Source organism: Dendropsophus ebraccatus, chromosome 1 (assembly GCF_027789765.1).
Source record: "Dendropsophus ebraccatus isolate aDenEbr1 chromosome 1, aDenEbr1.pat, whole genome shotgun sequence".
Lineage (NCBI taxonomy): Eukaryota > Metazoa > Chordata > Amphibia > Anura > Hylidae > Dendropsophus > Dendropsophus ebraccatus.
In genome coordinates, this window is record NC_091454.1 from 105,968,918 (window position 1) to 105,993,321 (window position 24,404).

Consider the following 24,404-nt stretch of genomic DNA (forward strand, 5'->3'; position numbering starts at 1 on the left):
GATCAGGTTGAATAAGGACTGGAGCTTCAGAGAAACACCTCTTCAACTGTCCAAATGCCTGTACATCTTCGGGGCTCCAGTTCACCAGATCTGCCCCTTTTTTGGTCAAATCAGTTAATGGTTTAGCAATGACAGAGAACCCCTTGATAAATTTTCTATAGTAATTTGCAAACCCCAAAAACCGTTGCAGAGCCTTGAGATTAGTTGGACGTTCCCATTTCTCAATAGCGGTCACTTTAAGGGGGTCCATACAAAAAGAGTTAGGGGTGATAATATAACACAGAAAAGAGACTTTCTGGATCCCGAACTGGCACTTGGACAATTTAGCGTAGAGGTGATTCTGCCGGAGTAACTCCAATACCTTACAGACATGACAAACATGAGAGGACCAATCTGGTGAAAAAATTAAGATGTCATCCAGGTATACTACCAGGAACTGACCAAGATATTCACGAAATACATCATTTATAAAGTGCTGAAAAACTGCCGGCGCATTACTTAACCCAAAGGGCATGACTAGGCATTCAAAATGACCTTCAGGAGTATTAAAGGCAGTTTTCCATTCATCCCCTTCTCTTATTCGAATCAGATTGTAGGCCCCACGAAGATCAATCTTGGAGAACCACTGAGCACCCACAATCTGATTAAACAGATCCGGAATAAGAGGAAGGGGGTGCTGGTTCTTGATGGTGATCTTATTAAGTTCACAATAATCTATGCAGGGTCTAAGTCCACCATCTTTCTTCCCCACAAAAAAGAAGCCAGCACCTAAGGGAGAGCAAGAGGGACGAATATGACCTTTGCGAAGACTATCCTGCATGTATTCTCGCATTGCCTCCCTCTCGGGTCTGGACAAATTAAAAATTCTCCCCTTAGGATACTTGGACCCTGAAATCAAAACAATAGCACAATCGTACGGCCGGTGCGGCAGTAAAACCTCTACTGATTTTTCATCAAAAATATCACTGAAGTCAGACAAAAACTCAGGAAGCCCCCCCTCCTTAGAAGAGCACTTTGTTAAATGCAATGTTATGCAATGGGAGGCACATCCAGGCCCCCATTGAACCAATTCCCTGGTGGACCAATCAAACACGGAGTTATGTTGTGCCAACCAAGGCAACCCCAAAATAATATCCGACGACAAGTTGTCCATAACCAAAAAATCCAAAGACTAAAAATGAATAGACCCCACCTGCACTTCCAGAGAGGGAGTGATATATTTCACCCTACCCTGAGCCAATGGGGTGAAATCTGCTCCAGTAATACTCAGCGGGCATTTAAGCTGAAGTGGACATACCCCCAGAGTGGAACAGAAGCCAGAATTAATAAAATTAGTGGATGCCCCGGAATCCACATGGGCAAACCCAGAAATACATTTCTCACTCAAAAATAATGAAATGGGCACCATCAATTTATTTTTACTATCGATCGGTACCTGTGTGCCTGAATGACCCCCTCGACAATCATTCAGGCGCTGGAGTTTTCCAGCGGTGACGCAGGTCTGAAAGTACATTCCCGTACACGATTTCCGGCCTTGCCACAGTATAAACACAGGTTGTGAACAGGGTAGAAAATAGAAGCGGGCACTCACCAGTGGTATATGACTTCAGGTCACTTTATTCAGGGTTCAGCTTCATCAATGCAGGGAGGGGTGTGTGTATAGCAAACACATCTTCACAAGCAGACTACAATTGTTTCTGGCAGTAACGCGCTTCTTCCGGTCTACGGATTCAAGCAGAATGGCTGCTGAACTTGGATAAAGCCCTCAGGCTAAGTGGAAAACATGGATATATTCATTGGCTGTATCCATGTTTTCCAGACAACCTTAGAGCTTTATCCAAGTTCAGCAGCCACTGCTAATCAAATGCCAAAAGTTCGGGTTCGGATCGACTCAAACCCGAACCCGGTTCGCTCATCTTTAGACATGTTACTTCTTTTGGCGGAAAGCAGATCTGTGGCAGAAAATTCTGCTTGGAAATTCTGCAGTGTGAACAACAGAGCGGAAATCCCATTGAACACAATAAGACATTGCACTGTTCATTCTTTTACAGGGGGAATTTCGAGCAGAATTTAAGAGGGGATTCCTCTTCAATTCCTTGCCTTTTGCTCAGTGTGCATGAGCCCTTTGTGTCAGGAATTTACGTCTGGAGTAAGCAGCTGCATGCAAGCCTTACATCAGCGATGGGGAACTACAATTCCCATCATGCATGGACAGCCAAAGCTTTAGCTTTCGCCTAGGTCTCTTGGATCTAGTGAAGGGTAGAGCCTAGTTTACTAAAGCTCCATAATAAGTCCGACTCTTTTTTAAATTCAGAGCGGAGAGTGGATGCATTGCAGCGCGTCTTCTCTCGGCCAATCAAAACCTTTGACATGTCAAAAACTTTTTATAACGACAGGCACATTTTAAATCTGGCTTATGAACATATTACTTGCTGAAAGAACTATAAACAATATCTGGCATCACTGAAATAGTCATTACCAGATTAAAGGAAAATTAAAAAGTTAGTTTTTATTTTTTGTTTGATATACATCCTTACCCGGGTAGTGGGGTGACTATATAGTAATGATATGAGACTTTTATTGATTAATATATCTGTTAAGAGAGATCATAAAACAAACATGCTGTCCTTAGTGGCCACTGCTGTGTGTATGCCATATGTACCGTACGTTAGTTTACTGTTACAGTCCTAACGTTTTCTGTTTTTCCAGACCTGATGATTGTGTTTATAACAGCAACAAATGAAAACCAGCATTTTCTCTTTTCTATTGTGTATGCAGTTGTTCTAAATTAGTTTACTATTCATCTATAAACAGTGTCATTGAAGCCGGCAGTGTTCTTACTTTGACAATGTGTTTTTACAAGAGGTTTTCTAATAGAAGATTTTTACGTTATGTATCTTTCATCATAAAAAAAACGTTTGGCATGTCATAGACATAGACATGATCGGTCCAGGTATGAGTGTTTAGACCCGTATCAATCATGAGATCGACCTGGAGAGGATCACGCTGCAGAACAGCCCGCTCTCCACTCTGAGTCAGAGTTGGCCTCTATAGACTTACATTAGGAGCCCCATTCATCACGTGACACAAAGCCGACTCATTCTCACGATTTGTACGACCGAACCGATGAAAACTTTTGAAATCTATGACATGTGAAAAGATTTTTATGATGACAGGTATACTTTAAATGTACTGTACATTTAAATGGGCACTTTCATTAAACAGTAATGTGAATCATGAAGCCATTTATTAAATTTTACCTGTGATTTGTTAACACGCTAAAGACATCCTTATGTTTGTAGCCTGACAGTCATTGGTGAACTACCAACAATGGGTGCAGCAGAAATGACATCACTGGATAGTCTTATTAACATGCATATTGATAGCAGTGATTACCAACATTTTTTCAATCTTTTACAATCATGATGAACCCCTACTTACATGGCTTAAAGGGGTAGTGCGGCGCCAAAAAATTATTCACAGAATAACACACATTACAAAGTTATACAACTTTGTAATGTATGTTATGTCTGTGAATGGCCCCCTTCCCCGTGTCCCACCACCCCCACCCGTGTACCCGGAAGTGTTGGTGCATTATACATAACCTGATCCGTGTCGAGGGCCGTCCGCCATTTTGTGCCAAACATCATCTTCGGACGGCCGAGTTGCTGCCGCCCGTCCCCCCTCCGCCGCGTCACAACTGTGCTCAGCCGCGATTGGCTGAGCACAGTTATGCTCAGCCAATCGCGGCTGAGCATCGGATGACGCTGCAGAGGGCGGCCGGCATTCGGAACAGACGGAACTGTTCGCCGGCCGGCCGAAGAAGACGTCACTGAATGAAGATCGGAGACGGGTGTCGGCACGTGACAGGTGAGTATAGCGCACCACACTTCCGGGTACACGGGTGGGGGTGGTGGGACACAGGGAAGGGGGCCATTCACAGACATAACATACATTACAAAGTTGTATAACTTTCTAATGTGTGTTATTCTGTGAATAATTCTTTACCGCCGCACTACCCCTTTAAGGGCAGATGCATCAAGATGTGCGTTTGTTGTTTTTGTTTTGCTTGCACAAACATTTATGCCTTACAGATGTAACAGTAGGCCAAATAAAGTACAATGTGCACAACTAGCAATCTAAAAATCCACCAGCACCTGGATTTGTAATGAATCATTCTGTCAGAAGCCTTCTTATGGATTTGCCGCTTATAATATCTTTTTGCAGACATTACTTTGATAGTAGCGTAGGACTAGATATTAGCATTTAATTCCTAGGCTATGTTCACATATAGAATTTCACTCAATATTTTTCCAACCAAAACCAGGAGCAGGTTGAAAACACAGAAACTGTGCAAATTTTTCCATTATAATTTTTCTTTGTCGGTTCCACTCCTGATTTTGGCTACAAATACCGACCAAAATACCATGTGTGAACATAGCCTTTGTCTGCAAAAATGTAATAGCTTTGGGCTCCTACAGCTTCTTCTTACAGCTAATTATGGTAACCTTTCTGTGCAAAAACTGTACAGATATGAGCAAAGCACCTTATTTAAATAAATAGGGGCAGTATCCTCACATGGAATTTCCCACTATGTGTACGTCATGGAAAGACTATGGTGGATGGAACCTTGAACCAGATTTCTTTGAGGGTGTTTTTTGTGTACAAAATGAAGTGTTGTGATATGTTTTGATTTATTTGTGGCCAACTATTTGACTTCTAATTAACCCTCTATGGACCAGGCCCCAATTTTCGCTTTTAATTTTTTTTTTTTTTTACTTTTATTTTTCCATCTTCATCTATGCAGAATGAATTGTATTTTGTAGTGACACTCTTCATTTTATTAAAAAATGCTTTGAAATGGAATATATATACTCTATATATCAAGCATTTGCATAAAAAAGGGGGGGGGATCTTAACGCCATTTACCCTGTGGTAAAACTGACATGTTTTCTATGTTAGGCAATTACTGCTCTTAAAAAGTTAAAACTTAAAAAAAAAACCTTCGTTAAAAGTTGCTCGATTATGATCCTTATAACCCTATTATTTTTTTGGTGTGTGTGGCTATTTGATGCATCATTTTTTGCACCATCTGTACTTTTTAATGGTATTTTTCTTGTGTATATGCAACTTATTGATCACTTTACAGTAAAAATTTTCTGTATGTGATGAGACCAAAAATGTGCAATTTTTGCACTTTGGTGTTTTTTTTGCGCTTACACCAATTACCATGCAAGATCAGGAATGTGCTTGCCTGTCTGTAGATTCTTTGTTTTATAGAATGTGGGAATAAGCCCTTAGGCTGCACTGATCTCGCTGCGGGGAACCAATCTGGCCACTGATTAACCAACGAATGTACTGTATGTCATAGGAATTTAAATTCTGCTGTCAGTTTTGACACCCATACCATACTGTTTGTCAGATAGACAACAATAATACATCTGGACCAATAGGCCAGAAGACATTAAGTGATACCGTCTCCCCCTTTCTGCATGAGGACCTCTCTACACAGCTGTTAAGCCTAAAGTCTGCAGTTTTCATATCTTACTTTATAATAGATTTCTTGGCGATTGATGCAGTAAAAAAAATGCCTTTTATCATTGGTTTGTGCCACCTGGGCAGGGATTCACATCTGCAGTACCACTTAGCCACGCCCACATCAGCAACGTAGACCCCCTTCCCTCCGTGATGTCCTCTGTGTCTAGGCCGCCCTAGAGGGCTTTTCTAATGCCGCCGAGGGGACAGGGCCTAGACAGCAATGATGTCATAGAAGGATGGGGCCTACGATGCTGATGTGGGTGGGGCTCGGAGGCGCTGTGGACATAAAGCCCTTCCCTGAGGCCACAAACCACCAACAATAAAAAATTTTCACTGAACCAAGCACCAACAAATCTATTATAAAGTAAGGTATGAAAACTTCAGAATTTAAGCTTTACAGCTGTGTAGAGTAATCCTTATAAAGAAAGGGGTGACAATATCACTTTAAAGGGATACTCCGCTCTTTGTGTACAACATAATAAACATGCTATTTTTACCTTACGACGCTCCCCTAGGGTACTCATGTGGCGTTTTCAGGTCTTCTGCTTAAATATTCCACCACCACTTCCAAGAAAGCATGCTTAGCCAACCACTGGTTGCTATGCTTTCCCTATTTAGTCAGTGATTGTCTGACCAGGCTGTGACTGATGAGACAAGTCCGTCTAAGAAGTGGTGGTGGGGATTGTTCAGCATGGGACTCAAAGATGCCGCAAGTAGGACCCGAGGGGAGTGTGTTGAGGTGAGAGTAGCATGCTAATTAGGTTGTATGCAAAAAAGGCGTCCATGGAGCCTCGGTTGCAAGTCTCAAAACACGGGAATAGACAGATATCCCTAGCCTTTTGCCAAGGGGTGCCTCCAGATGGGAAGAGCACCAAACCACCCTGATAGGTAGCCCCATAAGTCCCACTTGAAACATTAATAGGGAAATACCAGGGTGCCCTCTTTTGTGTCAAAGTCTAATGGTCCTCTTAGACAGAGCGATAATTAGCCTGATCGCACGATTAACGATTTTGAATGAACAATGTGTTTTTTATAACGATCAGCGTTTAGACGGAACGATACATCATACAGAAAAATCATTTAGCCATCGTTTTGCAATCACTTAAGCCTATCTCACACATAGGTGAAATCGTTGAAAGACTGTTTACACGGAACGATCTGTGAATTTTTTGCGAACGATCAACGACGATTTGAGAACATGTTGAAAGATCAAAATGAATGATTTCTCGCTCGTTGCTTGATCGTTCACGGTGTTTACACGGAATGATTATCGCTCAAATGCGATCGTTATCGTGCAAATTCGAACGATAATCGTTCCGTCTAAAAAGACCATTACTCTGTTGTCCCTTGGCAACAAGTTAAGGATATCTGGCTATTCCTGTGTTTTGAGACTCGCAACCAAGGCTCCATGGACTCCATTGCATATTTAAATTTTTAAGCGGCATCGATGGAGACTCTTGATTGAGTACTCCATTGGTATTTTTGTTACTAATCTCCCTGAGCTCAGTGATTGCTGTGATTTGTTCTTTTAATTATTTTGTATGCAAGGGCAGAATATTCAATTTAAGGGGTTATCCAGCGTTAGGAAAACATGGACACTTTCAGAGACAACTCTTGTCTTCAGTTTGAGAGGGGTTTTGCAACTAAGCTTTATTGAAGTGAATGGAGCTTCACTGTAAACCACACCTGAACTGACAAGACACAAGAGTGGTGTTGTCTCTGGAAAAAAGTGGCCATGTTTTTCTAACGCTGGACAACCCCTTCAAGTATGCTTACATGCCCTAGTGCTCGATATTTGAAAAAACGTGCAAATAACTAAATATTCAGGTCCGCTTGTGTCCAATAAACTTCCCATGCATTTTGTTACACAGTTGTAACTTCCTGAAGAGGTTGGTGTTTGACACCCTAGGACAGTTGGAATATTCATATACAAATCTTTTGCTCTCATGTCATTCTGTTATGTGCAGCATGAGTACCATGGAAGATGTGATAGACACATGCACAGCTGCCCATACTGACACACCATTGCGCTTGTGTAAACAACAGATTGAACATGGCCAAATCTGCTGTCTTTTGATAGTGCCCCAATGTTGGATATTGGGGAACATAACAGTAACTTATCTTACTGTACCCACTAAATAAATTGTCATGCTAATCTAAAGACATATAACAGTCACTCCAGCAGTAGGTAAAGAAGATGATAGCAAGACTCACCGACTTCCACTAATCATTGATTGATGGCTGTTTCATGTTCAAGACAGTTCTTCCAGAGCCAGAAGAAACATCTTGAACGTGAAATGGCTACTGCTCATTGATTAGTCGAACGCTCTTATATGTCTTGCCTTTTGTGTCCAAAGAATCATTTTAATTGCTGCTATCATCTTCTTTACCTACTGCTGGAGTTTTTTGATGCCTGAGATAGCAGAGCACCACACTATAAGAGTGATTCCGGGCATTTGAGTACAACACTAAGGTCCTATAGTGAGTTACCACTAAACGAGGCCGTGCCAGCATTCTTTATGTTGTGATAACGTTTAACAGTCATCCAGATAGTTGTCATTAAACAGCTATAATATCTTTATGACCACCATAACTGATCTCAGCCTGCTCACATGTTGCAATATTCAAAGTACTGCCATTGACATTAGCTACAGAAGACTGGGAGCAAGGAGGTAAATGGGCAAATCATTGTTCATAGCACTCTATCTAACCCTAAGTACAAGAAGGTGCAATAGGTTAAGTCAACCATAACAAGATCTCAAAAAAATAAATAATAGTATCTAGAAAATAAACTAATACACTGTAACAAAACAGGTATGGTAGTGCATAATTAATAACCATAATAATAATATCAGAGAGCCTCAAGAAAATATCTTCACTTAAATTTTTTTTTTTTTTATAAATTATTTATTTTTCAAATATAACAGTAATACAGTCTGCAACACCAATGTAAAAAGAATGGAGACATTAATCATACACAGTCTCAAACTATGAGGGCAAAGAGGAAGATCCAGACATCACTATATCTTAGAGTATAGCTCAATGGTCAAAGAATAAAACAGATAGCCATGAGACTACGCCACGTAAGCAGAGGATATGCACGGCTCCCTATCTTCACTTAAAATTGACCTGAATTGATAATTGACATGGATAGATAATTCTTGATTGATATAATAGATGTAACATAAACACCTTTTTCCCTTTTAGATTATTGATCTTTTGGACATCATTTTCTTTGGCAACAGGATACACTGCAATATTGTAGCAAATATAATGTAAATGTCCAGAACAATACACATTCTACTGACTAGCACATCATATTACCAGGGCAAATACATCATTTATTTTACATCATAATGTATGAAGGAAATACCTGCCAAAGCAAACAATTCTAGAGATTATTAAACATTCCCAATTCAAACCAGATCAACTGCCACATTAAGACATAAACAGCAATAACCTGTCCGGGGTCATCTGCCTGCAACGTCATATGGAGATTTGCTGACCTGACATCAGTATGACCTTCTAAACTACCCCAATTACCACAAGGTCTATCACCTTATGCTGACCCAAAATACAATATGCCTTGGGTAATGAAATCTGATTATAATTGTTTGCAACACACCCATTTTGTGTTACCTAAATAGAATGAGAGGGAGTGGAAGAGAAAGAGGGAGAAAAGAAGGAAGATATGAAAGACTGGGCTGCCTCCCTGTGCTCAGCTCTTCTTAACCTGGGCAGAGTCAAGGAGGTAGTGACATCAGCAGGCTAACAGAATAAGGTGGGTGAGCAGCAGCAGGCACATAGTGGACTTACACAGCAAGGATACAAGGCTGTGCCTGCAGCAGTCACCATGCAGAGGTCCCCGCTGGAGAAAGCCAACTTCTTCTCCAAGCTCTTCTTCAGGTATGTGCTTTAGTGGGAGTCTGGGAAAGGACAGTGCATGGCAGCATTCCTGTGCTGGCTGGCACTTCATGGTGTGACAGGGCAGTGCAATACACGTACCTGAGACTCCTGTGTCTGAATCACACTTCTTGCTTTCACCACAAGCACTTATGTAAGGAAATGAATAGGGGAGAAAAGTTATTTGGCAGTGCCTGTTCTCTCCTGTGCAAGAAATGAGACTACTACTGTAAAGAAAGGTTATGCTGCACCTGCAACAACAATAACCCACAGGGTAACAATGTCAGCAGGCACACTCCATCGACTTCAGGCTGGCATTATACAAGCTTGGAGTACCTTGAAAGTGCATAAACGACCTTTGCTTTCTCCTACATGATCAGATCTTTATGATCATTCAGTTATAAGAAAAGGTAAAAGCTTGTAATATGAAGGAACATAAAGCTTATAGATCCACCATTGTGTAAATGACAATCTGTGTGTGTGTGTCTGTGCTGCAGGCTGGTGATCTATATAAAGGCAAATGAGAACTAAACTGCTCTACTATAGAGTCACATAGTGATATTAATGTGGATGAAAGGATAATCTTGTATTGAATCAGACTGTGTTTCCAGGGGTCATGTACTGCTGCTACTAGTGTAGGAGGGCAGCACTCTCTGGGTATGGCTCTAACAAGTATGTTCCATAATACTGAGATGTGTTTCTTTCCCCATCCTGATGGTTTACTGTCATAACACACAGCTGTATTTAGGAATCTCTTTCTTTTGTTTCTTCTGTGATGGTTAGTGAGTGTTTTATGATAATACTGTGCATAATACCTGCTTCCCTGTCCATTTCTTAATAACATTATTTGTTTTTACTAGTGGGTTTTATAAATAGTAATATGTGTGTTGTATATAATCACACAAAGCTCTTCCTTTCTATTGATGAACCTACGCAGACGTAAGAGGCTTAAAGGTCTACATGCTCTTTGCAAGTATAATATTTGTATATAAAAGATATTATTGACCAGAATATACTTATGCAAGTTTCCTTACAAGTCTTCCTCACCAGACTTTTATATGTAACCAGACTTGTGAGTTCATTCTCCAGGAGAGGTTAGCTTTAACTATTGTCAATTTTTTATTTTGGTATTATAGCTTTTCCCATTTACTACTGGTGTTCATAGCACCTGTACATCTCAATTTATACTCTGGTATTTTGTTTGATTCTGCTCATTTTCATCCACCTGGAATTGGTGGAAGAAGGTAAAGGGTTGATACTAGTAGTCATCTTCTTCCTCTGCTATATATGGGGCTTATGGGTGTCTGGGTGTAGCGCTGTATCATGTGGGGCTTCTGCTGCTCTTGTTCCTGTTAATTTTTTTGCGATCATACTATTGTAATTTCACACCCAGTGCGAGCAAAGAGAAGGAAGAAGAACAACAATTGGCGCATACATGTCCACTGTTGTCTGCTGTGCATGGTGGACACAGATATCAGGGCCAATGGTAAAAAATAAAAGGACACTCATGAAATGACTAATTTTCAAATTTTTATCCCATTATGAGTAGTATGTTTTGTGGGATAAGACAGAGTACAGTCTTTTTAAAATTATCTCAACTATATCATGTCATTGCACCTTAAAGGGAATCTGTCCGCTCTATTTCATGGTTAGGACTGCAGACCAGCAGAGAGCTTATAGAGAGATAAAACAAATTAATCTGTCTGTCAGCTTGGCCTGTTTGCCAAGATATAAAATCATGTTTTCCTTCTAAGCTCCAGATTTATAGAGGCTGTGCTGAGTTGCAGCAAGCAGATCTTGTCCCTCCTCCACCTCTCCCTATTTAGCTTCCAGCACTGAGCATTGTATATCAATCATTCAGAACAGGGAGGGTGGGGGAGGTGGGAGGTGTACAATCTAAAATTTGTAATTTGTATATAACTTTATAAAAAAAAAAAATGTTGACACGACCCCTCTGCTGCTTTCAGTGTCAGGAGCAGGTGTAGATTTCTCTGCCTTACTGCAGGGGCAGGTCAAGCCAGATTCACTAAGAGGTGTGCGCCTCTTGGTGAGTTCGGCTGGGAAATTAGGGGCAGGGGTACACTGGTCTTCATAAATGTCCTCCAATAAGGCTATGTTTCCACAATGAGAAAACGACTTTGTCCTTCTGGATGGCTGTCATTTTTGTGCCAAAAGGTGGCTATTGGTAATAAGGACCACAATTAATAAACACTATTTATGGCTATCATTACCAATAGAAGGTAATTTTCTGGCGCTAAAATGATGGCTGCCCAAAAGACAGCCATTTTTTTTCCCATTGTGGGAAGATAAAAACGCAAAAAGCTCTATGTTAAACCATTCAAAGTCACGCAGGGCCAGAGATATCAGGCAGTGTCTCAGCATTAATACATTATTATAAGGTATTGAACTGTTGAAAAAAGTGAAGCGAGACAGGCGCACTGACATCTGAAGTCCTTCCTCCCTACCTCTGGGTCTTTGTGCTTGGATGGCCTTCTTCAGTAGCGTGAATGTAGCAACCAAGGGCAGGGAAGGGGTTGTGCTGAAATCACAATCACAATAATTTTTACAAAGAATAAAGACAGAAACAACGTATACAAATATGTCTGCACAGCATTTCTTAAAGAAGCATTCCACTTTTTTTATTACTCCCTTGGCAGCAGGCAGACATGTATACTTACCAATGCTGATCAGTGGCCCACAGCGCAGCTTCAGTTAGGTGGTATGGCTCTGCTCAGATCCCGCTGGCACCCACATGACCTGTTTGCCACCTGGCCTCCTGCTTAGGAGACCAGAAGTCAGACACTCCAGTGCATCTCTATGAGAGCGCTCTTATAGAGATGCATTGGAGACCTTAAATTCTGGCCTTCAAAATTGCAGGAAAATCAAGGGGGGGGGGGGGGGTCAAAAGAGCTGTGACATCACAGCAAGTGGGATCTGAGCAGCCTTACCACCAGAATGAAGCCGCACTGTGGAACAGTTATCAGCAACGGTAAGTATATATAAGCCTGCTGTCTCCTCTAGTGCTGGAATGCTTCTTTAAGACCCAAGCAACACAGCTGTTTTGTGGGGGCCCAAGAAGGTTGGTTACAGATTTAGTTTAATGCCATTAACCTGGCATCAATAAATATAACTAAATACATGACATATCAGTATATATATATTCTAGCAAGTATATAGTAATATTTTAAGTAACTGATTTAGAATTTATATTGACACAGTGTGGCACACAATGTACAGGACATATTTCCTATGTAAGTATATCAGTAGTACTATAATCTAGACAAGTGGAAGATCATTTTTGTTACTAGGTATCCCAGGCATCTCAGACTTTTTTACATTATTGTTGACGGTTTATTTCAATTCTGTAGCACACAGAATTATTAAATGCATTACATTACCTACCTATTATCTAGTTTGGGAACACCATTTCATGGCCTCAGTGGATCACGTACATTCAGTGGGTTATCCAGGATTTTAAAAACCTGGCTGTGTTTTTCCAGAAGCAGCACCCCTCTTGTCCTCAGTTTCTGTGGTACTATAGCTAGATTTCTTTGACGTGAATGAGACCAAGTTGTAATACCATACACAAACAGAGGACAGATGTAGTGCTGTTTTTGGGAGAAAGCAGCTATGTTTTTTGAATCCTGGGTAAACCCTTTAAGGCTAAGTGCACGCGGAGAAAAAGTGGCGGAATTCTGCCAGCCTCCCTGTCATAATGACAGTCTATGGGAGGCTTGCCCGCCTCCTCTCTCTGTGCTCAAAAATGAACATGTTCATTCTTCAGTGCAGAGAGAGGAGGCGCACAAGCCTACCATTCCGCCATGGAATTCTGCCACTTTTGCTCCGTGTGCATAGCCTAATCTGTGATCTTGAATGAAAAGGTAAATATGGTTGAGGGCCTTACGGAGCCAGACAATATTATTTGTGGCATATCACAGTATACCATGAGCAATAATATGTTTCTTGTATTAACAGTTGCTTAGAGGAGTTGACCCAGCAGCAGCCAACAACCTCTAACTGTTCGCCATGTTAGGGCAAATTATCCCTACAATTTATCTGTGTGCTTATCAGGTAAAGTCTCAGGTTTGTGGTGACACAACCCTTTTAATGCAAATATTTTGTCCTGTATGGTAGACTATTGACTGCATTAGGCTGGGTTCAAATTGCGTTTTTTGCAATCAATTTTTTTTCATCTGTTTTTTTTTTTGTTTTTTTAAAACGGATGAAAAACGGATTGCAAAAACGGATGCATTTGTTTTTCTATTGACTTCCATTATAAAAAGAACGGATCAAAACAGATCCGTTTTTTTTTGACGGACACAAAAACGTTGCTGACACAATTTTTTTTGTCCATTAAAAAAAACGGATCCATTAAACGTATGCTAAAAATGCAGTGTGAACCCAGCCTTACTTGCATTATTATAAGATTACTAGTATTATAAAAAAAATTATTTCCAGTAAAACTTCATGTACAGTTGTGAATCTGTGCCCATCTGATCTCTTGATCAGGGACCTGTTTGGTACGTGCAAGCACTCCCCCTGATTCCTCACTGGTAGGACATCTTATAGATGTTTATAATATAGAGCATTGTTTTGGGACCAATATATTGAGTGTACTCCGCTGTTTCCTTATCTTCTGTAGATTTTAATAGTGACTAACCACACATATGGCTACTTCTGCAACTTTAAATTGGTAACATTGGAGAAGCTTTAGGGGGATCTTATTAAATCTAAGCTGTAGATTTGTTGTGTCACTTGGGAACTACTTTGAGTGTTGCAGATGATGTTGGAGAAGAAAACTTTTAAAGCAGACCAAAAAGTCTGGACACCCAGAACATGTGATTCGAAAGATGAAACCCTGAAGTTAATCTCTGTGTCTACCCAAAGTTTGGATGTATCTTGAAACCACAAAGATTTTGTCTAGCAATACAGCATGATAATAAGTAATAATATTAGACCCCCCTATTTCCATGTGCAAGAATAGAGTAGTCATGCTGCAACACAAAAAGGGGCTAACAAGCAGAAGACAGAGATCTCAGAGCAAGCAGCAATTGGCTCTCTACTGTGCCAGTCACTCTTGCGGCCATAGCCAGGATTCTGCCACAATAGATTTTTTTTTTGGCCACATCACAGTACACAGCGTCACAACTGTGCTCAGCCGCGATTGGCTGAGCACAGTTATGCTCAGTCAATCACGGCTGAGCAGCTGATGACACGGCCGCCACACGGATCAGGTAATGTATAATGCACCACACACTTCCGGGTACACGTGCGGGGGTGGTGGGACACGAGAAGGGGGCGATTCACAGACATAACATACATTACAAAGTTGTATAACTTTGTAATGTGTGTTATTCTGTGAATAATTTTTTAGCGCCGCACTCCCCCTTTAACAGTATACCTGAGGTGTAAACCTAGGAAGAGGTAGAGGTATACAAAGCAAGAATAGCCTGTGAGATGTTGCCACTTCTATATGTAAAATTCAAGAGCTGGTTTAGATCATCCAGGAGGACAAAACACAGCAATCACTGAGCTCAGGGAGATCAGTGAAAAAAATGCAATGAAGTACTCAATCTAGAGTCTCCATTGATACATTGCCCCCTATATATTCAAATATGCAAAAAAGGGGGTCCGTGGAGCCTTAGTTATGAGTCTCAAAACACGGCAATAGCCAGATATCCCTCCAGAGAAGGAAAACCTGTTGCCAAGGGGTGCCTCCCAGTGGGGAGATTACCAAACCACCCTGATACATAGCTCCTTAGGTCCCACTAGGAGAGGCAGATACAGTGGTGCCTTGGATAAGAGCATAATTCGTTCCGGGACTGTGCTTGTAATCCAAATCACTCTTAAACCACAGCAAATTTTCCCATAAGAAATCACTGATATGCAGACAATTGGTTCCACACCCCAAAAATAATGATTTATTAATCTGAATAACATGTAAAACAATTGAAACAAATGGATGGGAAACACAAGGGCTGACACAGACCTCAGGGAGCATGAAGGAATGAGCAGGACATATGTGGGCACATAATGCAGTGCTCTCTGTCCGGGGAGAGAGGGGTTACAGCTATGGAGAGATTACCTCCACAGTCCTGTCCCCTGATGCAAGCCCCAGCCTTAAGTGGATCCGCTTTTGATTTGGAAGGTGATGGAGACTCCCTGGGTCAGAGTTCAGTGCTGTAGACCCCACTATGCAGAACATGCCCCTTCCCCCACTCACGCTCCCACCCAGTACAGGGAGCTCTTAAACCAAAGCATTGCTCTTAAACCAAGTTACTCTTAAACCAAGGTACCACTGTACTTGTATAAAGTCACTAGGCAAAAAACAGAGTCAATGAGGCAAACCAGAGTAAAAAAAACAACACATAGGATAAAAATACAGACCAAGTCACCTAGTCAGTGACACAATCCAAAATCAGGAAACCAATCAGGAATCAGAACCAAATCAGGATAGCTAATCACAGGGTAGGAAGCAAGTATAGGCACACAAAGCATACGTTATAGCAGGCATCAGGCATAGTGAGTGACTGAGTTTTAAAGGGAACCAGGTCCTGGTCTCATAGGTGATTGGGGCAGACAGACAAGAACTTAGACAGGAGGAAAGGGCAGACAATCACCAGCAAGGTAAGGAGTTAACCATTTAGGTGCTGGTAGCCATCACTCCAGAAAATACATGTGTATTAGCCAGAATTAATTCCACTAGCCCAAGGCAGAATTAACCCATATTAACACAGAATCATTGCCTCTAGCGAAGGACGCCACCATGGTACGCCTTCTTCTCCCTGCTTCTGTGATAAGAGGACAGAGCAGGAACTGTCGGCTTGGTCAACCATCTCAGCCTCTGGTTGGCTGAGTGGGCAGATTCTGCTCTGACCTCCCGTCTTGGAAGCAGGGAGAAGAGACGGGCAGCAGGGAACTTAGAGGAGTTATATTGGGAGCTGTGGGTGACTGGGGTAGGCAAGTATCACTTTTTTGAGCTAGAATACCTCTTCAACAGCCATACAGTGGCATTTTTTTCCTAACACTATTGGCGTGACAATTTGCGCAGTCCACTGATTTTGATAGAATACTTTTAACACTGTCTGTCAGGGCAACCTTACTGTCACTGCCACAAAGATGTCCTATGCAAAGTTTTCATGCTTTAAAGGGGAACCATTTGTTATCAAAGTTATTTATTTTTGTATAGGAAACTAAATATCAGACCAAAAATTCTGTTTCTTTTAATTTGTTGAGCGTAAAAATGATAATGTGTATGATGATTTTTTTTTTCTTCTTTTCTTTATCTATTGTATTCTTCCCTAAATTGATTCCCTAAAATGATTAGTGAAATATCCCTATATTATTAGTAGACTCACTGCAAAACCTTTTCGATTAACACCTAAGTCACGATACCAAGACATTACAGTATGAAAAGGTGTTTTCCATTGATGATGCATTTGCTATATTGTAAGAATTGCAATTAGTTTTACAATGAGTTTGAACCATTGTGACTACCCTGCAAAGCTTTGTGCAATAATCCAACTGGGTCAATAACCCAAGAAAGAGGGACTTCTAACCAGCAAGCAACAGCAAGTAGCCAAAACAAAAAGGTTCAAAACCCAATTTAATTAATAATTAGAATTTTTATTTAACTTTATAATTGTGGGATTTTGAGAAGAAAAAAGGTTAGAGTCTTGGTGCATAATCAGCAGCACTAAAATGCTTTGTGGTGATCTCATCAGCAATTACATAATTGTCAAAATAGACCCATTGTGTTCATTTTGGACAATATTACTTCATTCCTAATTGGTTAGGTATGTGTCCCCATCCTCATGCTGAGTGAACATTGTATATAATGTAATGAAATATTTTTGTACAACAAGTGAAACATATGTGTTGTGAATGCACACTGGCTTCCTAGCTGAGCTCTTCAAGACGAGGTCAGGGAGCAGTACTTGAGAGCCTTAATGTCTATAGCTGTCATCAAGGTTTAAGCACTTTTCATGAGGTGTATTAGGGTAGCATAAACAACCACAGATCTACAGATCACAGTAAATAAACATAAAATCAATGGGTAGTTAAGAAAGGAAACCAATGTGTTATTTATGTAACTATCAGATCTTTTCTCTGCAAAGCTTTTGTGTAAACATTAAAAGCAATCAGACAGACATACTCTTGCGGATACTGGAAACATGTTTATACATAAAAAATATTACCGTATTCAATGCTTGTTTTACTGAACTGTTAAATTGAATAATAAAACTTCAGCCATATTATTGTCATGAAAATGCACTGTGAATTGCAAGAAACTTTTATATATGCAACACAAACAATTGAGTACAGTCTGCACTATAGAGTAGGAATACTAAAGCTACAGGTATGTGGCAAAGGGACAGGGAGGACAATCAGTAAAAAAGAGGGGTACAGGGTAACCAGTCTAGGGTAGAGGCAGGAGCATATACGGTGACCAGTCTAGGGTGGGGGCAGGGGGATACAGGGTGACCAGTCTGAAGTGGGGGCAGGGGGATACAGGGTGACCAGTCTAGGGTGGGGGCAGGCGGATACAGGGTGACCAGTCGTAAGGAGGGGCAGGGGATACAGGGTGACCAGTCTAGGGTGCAGGCAGCGGGAAACAGGGTGACCAGTCTGAAGTGGGGGCAGGGGGATACAGGGTGACCAGTCTAGGATGGGGGCAGGCGGATACAGGGTGACCAGTCGTAAGGAGGGGCAGGGGATACAGGGTGACCAGTCTAGGGTGCAGGCAGCGGGAAACAGGGTGACCAGTCTGAAGTGGGGGCAGGGGGATACAAGGTGACCAGTCTAGGGTGGGGGCAGGCGGATACAGGGTGACCAGTCGTAAGGAGGGGCAGGGGATACAGGGTGACCAGTCTAGGGTGCAGGCAGCGGGAAACAGGGTGACCAGTCTGAAGTGGGGGCAGGGGGATACAGGGTGACCAGTCTAGGGTGGGGGCAGGTGGATACAAGGTGACCAGTCTGAAGTGGGGGCAGGGGGATACAGGGTGCCCAGTCTAGGGTGGGGGCAGGGGGATACAGGGTGACCAGTCTGAAGTGGGGGCAGGGGGATACAGAGTGACCAGTCTAGGGTGGGGGCAGGGGGATACAGGGTGACCAGTCTAGGGTGGGGGCAGGGGGATACAAGGTGACCAGTCTAGGGTGGGGGCAGGGGGATACAGGGTGACCAGTCTTAAGTGGGGGCAGGGGGATACAGGGTGACCAGTCTAGGGTGGGGGCAGGGGGATACAGGGTGCCCAGTCTAGGGTGGGGGCAGGGGGATACAGGGTGACCAGTCTAGGGTGGGGGCAGGCGGATACAGGGTGACCAGTCGTAAGTAGGGGCAGGGGATACAGGGTGACCAGTCTAGGGTGCAGGCAGGGGGAAACAGGGTGACAAGTCTGAAGTGGGGGCAGGGGGATACAGGGTGACCAGTCTAGGGTGGGGGCAGGGGGATACAAGGTGACCAGTCTAGGGTGGGGGGAGGGGGATACAGGGTGACCAGTTGTAAGTAGGGGCAGGGGATACAGGGTGACCAGTCTAGGGAGCGGGCAGGGGGAAACAGGGTGACCAGTCTGAAGTGGGGGCAGTGGGATACAGGGTGACCAGTCTAGGGTGGGGGCAGGGGGATACAGGGTGACCAGTCGTAAGTAGGGGCAGGGGATACAGGGGGACCAGTCTAGGGTGCGGGCAGGGGGATACAGGGTGACCAGTCTTAAGTGGGGGCAGGGGGATACAGGGTGACCAGTCTAGGGTGGGGGCAGGGGGATACAGGGTGCCCAGTCTAGGGTGGGGGCAGGGGGATACAGGGTGACCAGTCTAGGGTGGGGGCAGGCGGATACAGGGTGACCAGTCGTAAGTAGGGGCAGGGGATACAGGGTGACCAGTCTAGGGTGCAGGCAGGGGGAAACAGGGTGACAAGTCTGAAGTGGGGGCAGGGGGATACAGGGTGACCAGTCTCGGGGGGGGGCAGGGGGATACAAGGTGACCAGTCTAGGGTGGGGGGAGGGGGATACAGGGTGACCAGTTGTAAGTAGGGGCAGGGGATACAGGGTGACCAGTCTAGGGAGCGGGCAGGGGGAAACAGGGTGACCAGTCTGAAGTGGGGGCAGTGGGATACAGGGTGACCAGTCTAGGGTGGGGGCAGGCGGATACAGGGTGACCAGTCGTAAGTAGGGGCAGGGGATACAGGGGGACCAGTCTAGGGTGCGGGCAGGGGGAAACAGGGTGACCAGTCTGAAGTGGGGGCAGTGGGATACAGGGTGACCAGTCTGGGGTGGAGGCAGTGGGATACAGGGTGACCACACACCTTATAACAAAACCACAATATTGCTCAGGGACAGGTCAGGGCCCTATTAACAGCTGCTGCTTCCCTAGGCACTGAACCTGAAGACCCCATCTTCTCTCACCAATTAGCATCAGGATTTTCTAGTTTGGGAACATCACATTGATATCTGATAATACTTAGGCCGCGTTCCTACATTTACTGTACGTCACCACATGCAGACAAAACCAGGCAAGAAATAGGAGCGTGGTTTCGCCATACCAGACCTGACTAATATCACCATACCCCCTGCTCCCTGGTGCTGCCCCCCTGCAAGGTGCTTCCCTAGGCACCGGACCACACATGCCTAGTGGTAAATACGGCACTGGCACAGGTGAGCAGGCGGATCAGCTTTAAATAGGTTATGCCAGCAAAGGAACATGTGATGGATAAATTAGAGAGGCATGCATTGGCCCTTTCAGTTGCAGCCAGTACATGACGTTACATTGCAGCCTAGAGGGCAGACCAGGAACTGCAGCCATGGTGGAAGCAGCAGGGGAGTGACCAGAGGAGGAAGCTCAAGGCATACAGTAGGGGGGTGGAGCAGAGAACGTGGCCTGGGGGCAGTGAGTCCCTGAACATGATGTACCCCAGTGGGTTGCAACCACAAGCAATACAAAGTGTTTACCATTTTTTGTTACACTCTCTCTCTGGTTAGTCACTTGTACCTCACCATCCAGGGCACCCAACCAACACCAGGAGATTACACATACAATAGCAACTTTCTATTCACTGCGCAAGGTTGAAGAGTGTGGGCGTCTGGTAAAATCACTTTAGCCCCTGTGACTGCAGTGAACCCTATTGTGACCCAGACACAGAGGTAGCTGAGAAACTTTGGCCCTAATCATCCATTTATACTTTCCACTTGGTCTCCTTCACCATTACACTCTACCTAGGCTGCTGTGTGTATATGTTTATCAGAGTCATCCAATGAAGGTCATACAGAGGCATCTGTCACCAGGGGCGGTCTTGGCATTTCTGGGGCCCCAAGCGAAGTTATGTCTGGGGCCCCCCCCTCGACACGCACTACACAACAATAGACCGCTGTGTGCTGCCCTATATACCCCTTGTAGTATATACCCCTTGTGCGCAGCCGCCAGTAGTATATACCCCTTGTGTGCTTCCCCTAAGTAGTATATACCCCTTGTGTGCTTCCCCCAGTAGTGTATAGACACCTGTGTGTTCCCCTAGTTATGTATAGTCCCCCGTGTGCTCCCCCAAAAGTATATAGACCCCCTGTGTGCTGTCCCAGTTGTATATAAACCCCCTGTGTACTGCCCCCAGTCGTATATACCCCGTGTGCTGCCCCGAGTTGCATATACCCCCTGTGTGCTCCCCCACTAGTATATAGACCCCCTGTGTGCTCCCCCACTTGTATATAGCTCCCTCAGTGGTATATAGCCCCCCTGTGTGCTCCCCCACCTGGATATAGACCTCCTGTGTGCTCCCCCACTTGGATATTGACCTCCTGTGTGCTCCCCCACTTGGATATTGACCCCTGTGTGCTCCTCCAGTAGTATATAAACCCCCTGTGTGGTTTCCCCAGTAGTATATAGACCCCCTGTGTGCTCCACCAGTATTACATAGATCCCTGTGTGCTCCCCCAGTAGTATATAGACCACTGTGTGCTTCTCCATCAGTAAATAAACCCCCTGTGTGCTGCCCCCAGTAGTATATAGACCCCCAGTGTGCCCCACCAGTAGTATATAGACCCTCTGTGTGTTCCCCCAGTAGTATATAGATCCCCCTGTGTGCCCCGCCAGTAGTATATAGACCTCTGTGTGCTCCTCCAGTATTATATAGACCCCCCTGTGTGCTGCCCCAGTAGTATATAGACCCCTGTGTGCCCCCCCAGTTATATATGGACCCCCTGTGTGCTGCCTCAACAGTATATAGACCCCCTGTGTGCCCCACCAGTAGTATATAGACTCCTGTGTGTTCCCCTAGTAGTATATAGACCCCCTGTGTGCCCCACCAGTAGTATATAGACCCCAGTGTGTTCCCCCATTAGTATATAGACCCCCTGTGTGCCCCATCAGTAGTATATAGACCCCTATGTGCTACCCCAGTAGTATATAGACCACCTGTGTGCTACTCCAGTAGTATATAGACCCCCTGTGTGCTCCCCCAGTAGTATATAGACCCCCTGTGTGCTCCCTCAGTAGTATATAGACCCCCTATGTGCTCCCCCACTTGGATATAGACCTCCTGTGTGCTCCCCCAGTTGTACATAGACCCCATTCTGCTGCCCCAAGTAGTATATAGACCCCTTGTGTGCCCCACCAGTAGTATATAGACCCCTGTGTGTTCCCCCAGTAGTATATAGACCCCCTGTGTGCCCCACCAGTAGTATATAGACCCCTGTGTGCTACCCCAGTAGTATATAGACCCCCTGTGTGCTACCCCAGTAGTATATAGACCCCCTGTGTGCTCCCCCAGTAGTATATAGACCCCCTGTGTGCTCCCCCAGTAGTATATAGCCCCCCTGTGTTCTCCCCCACTTGGATATAGACCTCCTGTGTGCTCCCCCAGTTATTTATGGACCCCATTCTGCTGCCCCAAGTAGTATATAGACCCCCTGTGTGCTGACCCAAGTAGTATATAGACCCGTCTGTGAAGCTCCAGTAGTCTATAGCCCCCCGTGTGCTCCCCCAGTTATATATAGCCCCCCTGTGTCTTCCCCGTTATATAGCCCCACTGTGTGCTCCCCCCATTTATATAGACCCCTGCGGTGCGCTCCCCCAGTTACACAGGCCCCTGTGTGCTCCCACTCCCATATAGTATATAACACAATAAAACAAACACTTATACTCACCTGGGTCCGGGCGTCTCCTCTTCTCTTCACTCTTGTGGCCGCGCTCCCCTTGTCCTGGCGCCGATGCTCCAGTGATGACACTGGAGCACCGACACCACAAGGACAGAGCGGCCACTTGTGACCGCAGGGAAAACACTTCCTGCGGCCACAAGAGTGACTGACAGGAAGGGAGCCAATGGCTCCCGCCCTGTCAGTGCTGCTGCTGCATGTAACCAGGGCTGTGGAGTCGGAGTCGAGTCGGAGCTAGTTTTGGCTGGAGTCGGAGTTGGAGCTAGTTTTGGCTGGAGTCGGAGTTGGAGTCGGGAAAAAAATGTTCCGACTCCAGCTTTAAAAAAATCTTTAAACAATTTAGAATTGAATTTTATAAGTTTTGCTCATCAATATATTTTATGAGCAACATTCTAATAGATCACTGGCTCTATTACATAAGGGTGGTCAGGGAAAAGTTGTCAGCCACTATTTGGCAGTTTGTTTCTAAGCTGGAAGAATCCATTGTATGGGGGGAGATCTGTGCTGTTCTCTTCCTGGATGCTGGATGATTGTATTTCAGCAGTAGTGTAATATGAAGATATCCTGTGTGGTGTTTTCTCTCTGGTAGAAGATTGTGTGTTTTTCTTCAGTGTTCTATGGCAGCAGCTGTGTGTGTGTGTGTGCGTGCGCTATGGCTGCAGCAGGCTGTGTGTGTGTGTGTGTTTGTGTATGTGTGTGTGTATATGTATGTATGTATGTATGTGTGCTATGGCTGCAGCATGCTGTGTGTGTGTGTGCTATGGCTGCAGCAGGCTTTGTGTGTGTGTGCTATGGCTGCAGCAGCTGTGTGTGTGTGCGCTATGGCTGCAGCAGGCTGTGTGTGTGTGTGTGTGTTTGTGTATATGTATGTATGTATGTATGTATGTGTGCTATGGCTGCAGCATGCTGTGTGTGTGTGTGCTATGGCTGCAGCAGGCTTTGTGTGTGTGTGCTATGGCTGCAGCAGGCTGTGTGTGTGTGTGTGCTATGGCTGCAGCAGGCTGTGCGTGTGTGTGTGTGCTATGGCTGCAGCAGGCTGTGTGTGTGTGTGTGTGTGTGTGTGTGTGTGTGTGTGCGCGCTATGGCTGCAGCAGGCTGTGTGTGTGTGTGTGTGTGTGTGCTATGGCTGCAGCAGGCTGTGTGTGTGTGTGTGTGTGCTATTGCTTGCCCCCACAGTGACCCTCAACATCACTATGTGTGACTCTATCAGTATGGCTGACCCCTCTGTATCACAGGGATTTGGCAGTGTTAGCAGTGTTTCTTTGTGTATGGTGAATATTAGTTAGAAACATCGAAGATTGTCAGCAGGAAAACCACCTCCTCCATCTAGTCTAGTTGTTCAGGACATGGAGGCTGGAGACTGGCTGAATCCTCTGCACACAGGAGAAGCTGCTTTATATACAGTATTCCTTTATTCACTCAGAAGTCGCCCCAGGATCATGTAGGACATTAGGGAGAAACTGCTGAACCAGTGTGATAAATAACTCCCCTGGTATCTGACCAGCCATTTATGAAGGAGCAGGAGTCAGAGTCAGGAGTCGGAGCCGGTCCTGATAAAATTCAGGAGTCGGAGTCGGTCCTGATAAAATTCAGGCGTCGGAGTCGGAGTTGGAGTCAGAGCTGCAGCTTACCGACTGCACAGCCCTGCATGTAAGTGTGAGCGCTCATTGCGAGTGCTCATAGTTACAGTTCAGATTACAGCAGCGAGCGGGGCAGCGGCCCTGTCTAGTGGTCTTGAGCACAAGAGAAGAGCGGGGCAAGGGGGCCCCCCTGGATGTTGGGGGCCCCAAGTGATTGCTTGGGGTGCTTGGTGCCAAAGAC

At 44.4% G+C, this 24,404-nt stretch overlaps 1 protein-coding gene across 2 annotated transcripts in view; it reads left to right on the forward strand.

The window, feature by feature from the left end:
* The first annotated feature begins 9,248 nt into the window (after positions 1 to 9,248).
* CFTR (CF transmembrane conductance regulator) overlaps positions 9,249 to 24,404 on the forward strand; it is a 140,335-nt gene continuing 125,179 nt past the window's right edge. For both annotated transcript variants that reach the window (XM_069976449.1, XM_069976459.1), the window contains exon 1: positions 9,249 to 9,444. In XM_069976449.1, coding sequence (XP_069832550.1) covers positions 9,392 to 9,444 — 53 coding nt within the window. In that variant the 5' untranslated portion in view covers positions 9,249 to 9,391. The remainder of the gene's footprint in view (positions 9,445 to 24,404) is intronic.